Source organism: Aplysia californica, unplaced genomic scaffold (assembly GCF_000002075.1).
Source record: "Aplysia californica isolate F4 #8 unplaced genomic scaffold, AplCal3.0 scaffold00076, whole genome shotgun sequence".
In the NCBI taxonomy this organism is placed as follows: Eukaryota; Metazoa; Mollusca; class Gastropoda; order Aplysiida; family Aplysiidae; genus Aplysia; species Aplysia californica.
Genome location: NW_004797346.1, coordinates 964693 through 972289, shown reverse-complemented (window position 1 = coordinate 972289; position 7597 = coordinate 964693). Strand labels below are relative to the sequence as shown.

General features: G+C 39.4%; 1 protein-coding gene across 1 annotated transcript; it reads right to left on the bottom strand.

The window, feature by feature from the left end:
• Positions 1 to 703: 703 nt before the first annotated feature.
• Positions 704 to 6333, bottom strand: LOC101858768. Its single transcript, XM_005094143.3, has 5 exons — positions 6266 to 6333; positions 4925 to 5047; positions 4220 to 4345; positions 2616 to 2770; positions 704 to 910 (listed from the first exon to the last, which is right to left on the bottom strand). The coding sequence occupies exons 2-5, from the start codon at positions 4966 to 4968 to the stop codon at positions 867 to 869; spliced, it is 369 nt and encodes a 122-aa protein (XP_005094200.1). The 5' UTR covers positions 4969 to 5047; positions 6266 to 6333; the 3' UTR covers positions 704 to 866.
• Positions 6334 to 7597: the final 1264 nt, after the last annotated feature.

Genomic DNA, 7597 nt, shown 5'->3' with positions numbered 1-7597 from the left:
AGAGCCTGTGCTTGACTGAGTTATTGCTACTTCTTAGCTATGGGTGGTTGGCGGCTGTTCTGGTGTGGTTTCGTCCTGCTTTCTTTAATATACCTAGCAGCTATCCGTCTTAATCTTATCTCTCCTCCTTTCCTTTTATATTACTCTCTAGTAACACCTCTAATCTTCAGAGCGTATGAATATGACCTATTTGTGTTTTAAGTGTCGTAAAACACTTGGTAAGATAAGACTTTGATCTCACCGTGAGGACAGGAAAGAATTACCCTGTGATGACAGATACCGTAGCTGGTAAAAAATGAGACATTTGCCAGCGGTGACCTTGCAGGGTGGTACAATCAGATCCGTGTTAGCTGAGTTGGACATGACTTGCTATTTGGCCCCTACAACACAACTACAGTTTGCTCATATTCAAGATTCGAATGGATTGAAATCGCTTTCTGGGGAACCGGGGTTCCGTTTTCGAAAATACCTATTCGCTGCTGATTAGGGCGTAATACTGCAGCGCGTCAGCGCGCGCGCGCACGCACACACACACACACACACACACACACACACACACACACACACACACACACACACACACTCACACACACACACACACACAACCGCACACATGCACACACACATGCACATACAAACACACATAGAATCCACACTCACTCACACAGTTATAAATCATGTATACACCTACCCTGGCATACACAAACAAAACACCTGTTTTTTTCCTGATTGATAAAGCATATTTATTGAGTTTTATTATTTGTGGAACAACATTTATTATTATAGGGGGACAACGAGAACGTCGTTTTTGAATCCACATTAGCTTTAGCCTTGGGCACAGCGCTGACTTTAAGTCAATGCAAAAATCAGCCCATGTAATTGAGTCTGTACATGTTTTCTGCCCAGTTGTCTGAGGAAATCAAGAGTGACGTACAATCATGTAAATGTCAAGGTGAAATACTCTCAAACTCTATCTTACCTTTACTAATTTTGTTGATAGACAATAAAACTTGGACGCATAGACGTTAGAGGCTCTCGTGGTCCAGAGGTACGGTGTTTGCCTCTCATTCAATAGGTCTCGGGTTCGAAACCCGACAGGGACGGAACCAATGGCGGAGCGCCATTGGTGCAAGCGCTCCACCTTACCCTGGCCGTCACCCCTCCCTCCCCCCCCCCTTCTAATTGTTATAAACCAGTCAGTGCTCCAGATCTGCATTACCACATCCTTGCGATCCGTCACCCGCTGATTGCGCCAGTGAAGAGACAGACGGGGAAGATGATTTATGCTCGCCGCACCGCTTGCGGTAGTGTCTGCTTGGAGCCAGCAAAATCTTTGCACCAAAGTTATTTTTGTCACTGTAGAGAAATCTAGGCATCGTTCTTCCCGCTCAAGAAGAAAGGTGCGTGAAACTCCTCTTAGCAGCACCAATTTGGTGCAAGCAAAAAATTTGATCCAAGTTTCCGCGAGCCTATCTACAACACTAGATCTAGAAACTAGTAGTCTACGGTAACTCAATGAAGAATGGGTATCGAAACGTTGTCTCCCTCTTTTGCACAGCAAGTCCTGGTGCTGCAATAAGTAATTAGAAATCTTTGAATCTTCTCAGATTATGAGCATAGTGAGTTGTTAGTATTGTTTCACTTTATTATAGCTTTTATGGGGTTTCATCTAGAAACACTTGTAAATATCGATAGATGCAGATTACAGGATATCCTGCAGGTTCTAATTAACTTTCTCTAGAAATCTTAATAGTAGCTACTAAGCCTATTGCCCATTTGCTCATTTTCCAATTATGCACCATCTTTTCTGCAACCCACGCGACGCCACTAGACGGAATATGTTCTTCTTTTAAGAACCTTCTCCTTTCTCCTTCTGTCCTGGTCTCTAAACATGTTCCATCGTCTGCCTTCGTTTCAACTTTCTGCCCCCCCCCCCCACACACACACATTTTGCCCCCTCCTCTGGGCTCCTGATTCTTTCTGCAGCCTTTCTACTGCTACTCCTTGGTTCCTTCTTACTAGTCTTTTAGCCACACCCCTGATCTTAGGGTTGGTAAGATATAGGCCTAATACCTAGTCTTCTTGGATAAGGGCGAAAAAAACTCGGAGATTCTGTGAGCGGGTTACCTTGATGGTCCTAAAAATAAAATCAATAAGCAAGAGTAGGCTTCGGTCGCCACACGGGTAAAATTCAAAATTAATTCCCACCACACCGAAACTACTTAAGGTTAAGGTATCCCTTGCGCTCATATGATTTTATGCAGTTGCAAGCGTCGTAAAGCACGCACCATAAAAAAAGAAGGAAAGACGAATAGTTATATGAGCTAATTCACGGTTACTGATGTCTGTGTTGTAGTGTTTAGGCGCTTTACTTTCACAGATAGTACACTCGAGTTCGATTGCCAAGTGGGGAGACTCTTTTTTTTATTTAGTTTTTTTTTTAAAATCAAGTATCTCAGTCTTTCTTCGGGGACCTTGTATCCCTATCAGCTCATGTTGGCCTTGCCAAGCAGGGTCGGTAGCCTGTCTCCTGAATAATCAAGATTGTGTCGATGGGGGCGTTAAATCACCAGTATTGATTTATTTTTTTTAACAAGAAATAAAAACAGACTCACGCATCCAATCTCCACTGACAGATCTTGCATAGCGACGGGGGAAAGTGACATCACTGAGGTCCACTCTGTCTATATTGCTGCTGGGCCATCTGTCGGCCCTGAAGGGCTCACCTTTACGAGGCCAGGGGCACAAGTTTGTCTCTTTTGCGCCAGGGCTGATTGACATTTACAACTATTAAGTTAGTTTGTTAATTAATACATGTACAGGCTATATTCAGCACGTAAGCTAATTCGCAGACTCAACAAACCTTAATATCTCATTCTAGGACCTACTCATGTTATCAGGACAATACTATAGTAAACATGCTAATGATTTCTTTTACAGAAGTGCATTGTTATAATTTTATGCATCCTATTTTGATAGTTTCTGATTTCATACATATGATGAAAAGGGAGAAGTTTAATCATTAGAGAGATGCCAACTGACACAAAAAATGTACTCAAACACTATTTTCATTTTAAAAATATCAAGTCCACAGAAATAATTAGATCTACATATTATAACAGTTGAGGGGTGTATATATTGTAACAAATTCCCGCTGACAATAAAACGCACGTGCAAAGTAGTCCTTGTAATGTTGAAGAAGTTTACGCGCCAGATTAAAGCTAAATCATGCAGCCTTATACTTGATTTAGAAAGTTCATATCTTGAATGACACCAAAAAACCCAACATATAATAGAAACTGTGAATCTCTTAATATCCCGGAGGTAATGAAATTCGAACGCTGAATCAATATTTGATTTTTTAAATCAATTTTCGTAATGTGCATTTACTGACACTTCAAAGCCAGAGGCGTGTGGTAGCGATCACCAAAAAATCACTGAAGTTTGTATTATCCCACTTCATAAAAGTACATTTTTATAATTAAATATGTATCGATATTGTTGGAAGATGCCGGTGATAGTTTTCGTTGCTTTTGTTATTTTCTTACTGTCTGGTTGTCTAGTTTCTTTTCCCGACAATACATGACATTTGTTCTGTTGTAGTTCTCTTTACCAAAAAAAAAAAAAAAAACAAAGAAAAAACCCCCCAAACCAATTAAACAAATAAGCAAACACACAAACACACACACAGACAAACAAACAAATATATTAACAAATTTTTAAAATTAAAATCTGGATCTTAATCAAACATAACTCCTTCATTACTTGGAACTACTCTATAACTTTACCGAATAGCTCAAGACATGGTAGGTTGTGGCATGATAGGGTTAGATGTTTCCTATTTTCTTCATTTTTAAGCCCAGAAAAACTGTATCAAATAGTACTCTTATAATATTAATATTACGCCTATGTAGCAGTTTTTGTTTAACTGCAATCAGCGTCCCTGCAAAGGTTGCATCGCGATTGATAGTACCGGCAACGTTGTATTGTCAGCCTCCGCTTTATCCCAATCACCCGAGGACACACTGTTTATTTCGTTACTAAAAGGAAGAGTAACAACGCTTTAACTAATGCAATATGATAGCACATGGCCGAAGACTCACGGTCAGAGGCAATTTATAATCGACTTTATTTGTGAGATTATAACTATAATTTGTTGTGTACACTGTGAAGAGAAGTGCTACAACACCCAGACAAGGTCTGAGGTCTTTCTCCTCACCTTGTTAGTTCATCGTGGGATGGCATTACGCTCTGAATTTCTTCTTGCTTGCTAAAGGGGTTGGGAAAGGGGTTGATGGGAATCAGAACTGGAAAAGGCTTGCCCTCCATCATTTCGTCAACTGACCTTAAAAAAATAAAACAACAATAAAGCTTTTGTGAGAACACATGTAATCAGACAGTGTTGTTATTGTTGTTGTTGTTGTTGTTGTTGTTGTTGTTGTTGTTGTTGTTGTTGTTGATGATGTTGTTGTTGATGTTGTTGTTGATGTTGTGTAATTATTCTTGTTACGTGTATTACCGCTGTTGTAGGTGGTGATATGATGATGGTGATGATGATGATGATGATGATGATGATGATGATGATGATGATGATGATGATGATGATGATAAAACGAGTAGGCCACGGGACCAATCTGTCCCCGTTGTTTTATGCAAGAAAAATTCTCAACTTATGCAAACTGAGCCCAAAAATGTGAAATTATGCGATTATTTTAATTTTAACAAAGAATGATAAAGGAAAATAATCAGAAATTATGCAAAAAATGATCAAATTTTGCTAAATTATGTGGGGTGCATAAAACCACGGGGACAGACCAATCATGGCTTCGACACCAGCTAGGTGAAATGCTTAAATTTTGCGTATGTTAGGCATGAAATCATCAAGTTATCAAAACAAGTGTACAGGAATATATCTAAAACATACATGGAATAGTTGTTGAGGAAATCGCTGGCCCCGTATCCGGACATGACTCCTGGAACGCCCCAGGGCTCCACGTCAGTCCGCCCAGCTGTATAGAGCGTTGTAGATTAGCCGATAGTGGCAGACCTGCCACAGAGTAGGTCCCAGTTAGGTCAGTTTTAACGGCAAAGAGGCATTCGTTGAAAACATAAGAGTGTAACGGTATCTCATTAATCTTGTCGCAGGTCGTTGAAGACAGCATCACGTAAGATTTGGAGTAGCAAACGGAGGTATAGATAGATCTGTAGTCCAAATATTACACCCCTCCCCCCTAAAAAAATACAAATGAATACAGAGACACAAATCCTCCCACCACCTCATAAAACAAAACTTTGAAAAATAGGCCTTTGGTTATCTCGGCTTTTTAGTGTTTGTTTTAACAACTTTTTTTTTTTTAATTACGAAAGGCCTACAGAGGAAATACATTTAAGCTTTAGTGTCATACAAAAAGTGTTCAGATCATTTTTAACTGCTATTTGTTCTTTCTGTTTCAAACAAAGTTTTGCCAAAACCTCGAAAAACAAAAATTCTTGCTCCTACAGGTAGACAATGTGTTTAAACACAGGAACATGGAGGTAAATAGGAGGCAAATGCCTGAGAAATACGACTAATTTCATAATGGATTATATTAAAAGTAATCAAGAGACTTTTTAGGCCATATATAAATATTGAAAGATAGTAAATTGAGGTCCGTTAATGTCGCTCACTAAATTATATATTTAGAGAATGTCCTAATAAAACAGTTTAAATACGACGAATGGCAGATATAATCAACACTTAGAGCAACATAATGCAGACTAAATATCAAACAAAAATTCAACTTAGTAGTGAAAGTAATATTTTGAATATTGATGTTTTCCGCACAATATTCTCATTGTACCGGGTACATATCATATAGATCTAGATACTACCATTCTATTCTTGTATGTTCTTGACCTAACTATCATTTTGTCTCTGAATACCACGTTTTGCGAATCTGAAAGGTGCGACAGGTACCAAAGAAGTACAGTTTGGGAAAAATAAGCCGGAATGGAGAGAGAAAAGGGAAATGGTGAGGAAAATAGGAGAAACAGATTGAGAACCTTGAAGTTGGAGAGAGTGAGTGAGAAACAGAGAAAGGAGAAGAAAGAAAAAAGGAGAAGAAAGAAAAAAAGGAGAAGAGAGAGAAAAAGAGAGACAGAGAGAAAGACAGACAGAAAGTGAGAGAGATGGATGTTTGTTTGTGTGTATGTGTGTGTGTGTGTGTGTGTGTGTGTGTGTGTGTGTTTGTGTGTGTGTGTGTGTGTGCGCGCGCAAATGGTTTACCCAAGAAGCCTCTGAGCATGTAGAACATAGACCTATGAACTTGTGATGAATTGAACATCTGGCTGAACCATGACAAGGAAATGCATTCATTATTTCCGCTTTCACTAATAGTGCTGATTTCAAATGAATGCATTTTCCTGAATTTGCTCAACAGAATTTATATTATTTACAGCTTTGATAAAACTGAAAGGCAGGCTTTTTTCCCGAACAACATTTTTTCTTAATAATGAGAAACATCGTGGCCTTAGGTCTAACTTTGGGGGCTCTCGTGGCCTAGAGGTTAAGGTGTTGGCCTCTCATTCAAAGGTTCTGGGTTCGAATCCGGGTAGCGACCGAAACATTTTCTTCTCTAAAATTGTCTCCTTTTACCTCCTTTCCTGCTCTCTAGCAATGTTCTGTTGTCTCCTTTCGTTTCCGCTTTCGGCCGCAATGCTTCATCATTTTAATAGAATGATGCTTTACAGTCTCAGAAGACAAGATTTCTCTATCAGGCAAAGTATTGGAAACCGAATGGAAAGAAAACCGAGGAAAACCAACTGGCATCTTTTGAGGCACAATAAGGGATGCGGCAATCACCCAGGCCTGGATTTGCCGAAACTGGAGGACATGGCCAGAGACAGACGAGCGTGGCGTCGACTGCTCTCCGCCTTATGTACCTGACGGTATAGGGAGAGAGTAAGTAACTTAGTCAGTAAATTTAAGCACTCATTGACGCTATGTAGATCATATAGAACGCGGGCTTAGACCCTGTCTTTAACCTGCGCTGAGTTAGATATGCTACAACGTCCTCACAGGAGAATGGAATTTAGGACTTCTGCACGCGCTAAGTCGATACGTCCAACTACTACATCTCATTTCTTTTAAAACGAATTTTCTGAAGTAAGGCTCGAACTCTTAAAATAAAGAGGAATAAAAACTATCTAGAAGGTCATTAAACAAAGGGAATTTTGTGTAAAACAATATAAAAGGCCGATTATAGTTTATGGGGTTGTTTTGTCGTTGTTCTCGTTTTGTTGTTGTTGTTTTGTTTTGGTTTTTTGCTTGTTTTTTTCTGACAAAACATGCCTTATGTAATACTCAAAACAGAGATAGGAAGCAATAGTCGTAACTTTCCTCATTCAGTTTTTTTTGTTTGCTTCCAACATATGAAATTAGAGATAAACAAAAACAGGCCTTAAAGAGGAAGATGTGTACCGGTACAGGTTTTAGAAGGAGTTGACCAGACACATTGTCTTGTAGGTCTACCGCAGTTTTTGCGAGATGGAAGAAATTTGTGGTTAAAACCCATATCTAGGACAGAAAAGTCCATAATTTGTCGCCGTAGCCACATCC

What these genes read in the sequence shown, in the direction of transcription:
- LOC101858768 (XM_005094143.3), bottom strand. Translation starts at nt 4,968, where the DNA reads ATGTCCGGATACGGGGCCAGCGATTTCCTCAACAACTATTCCAT. An exon ending in TTCCTCAACAACTATTCCAT is followed by an intron (nt 4,346 to 4,924) that starts GTATGTTTTAGA and finishes TATTTTTTTAAG; the next exon opens with GTCAGTTGACGAAATGATGG. An exon ending in TGTCAGTGGAGATTGGATGC is followed by an intron (nt 911 to 2,615) that starts GTGAGTCTGTTT and finishes TGATTTCCTCAG; the next exon opens with ACAACTGGGCAGAAAACATG.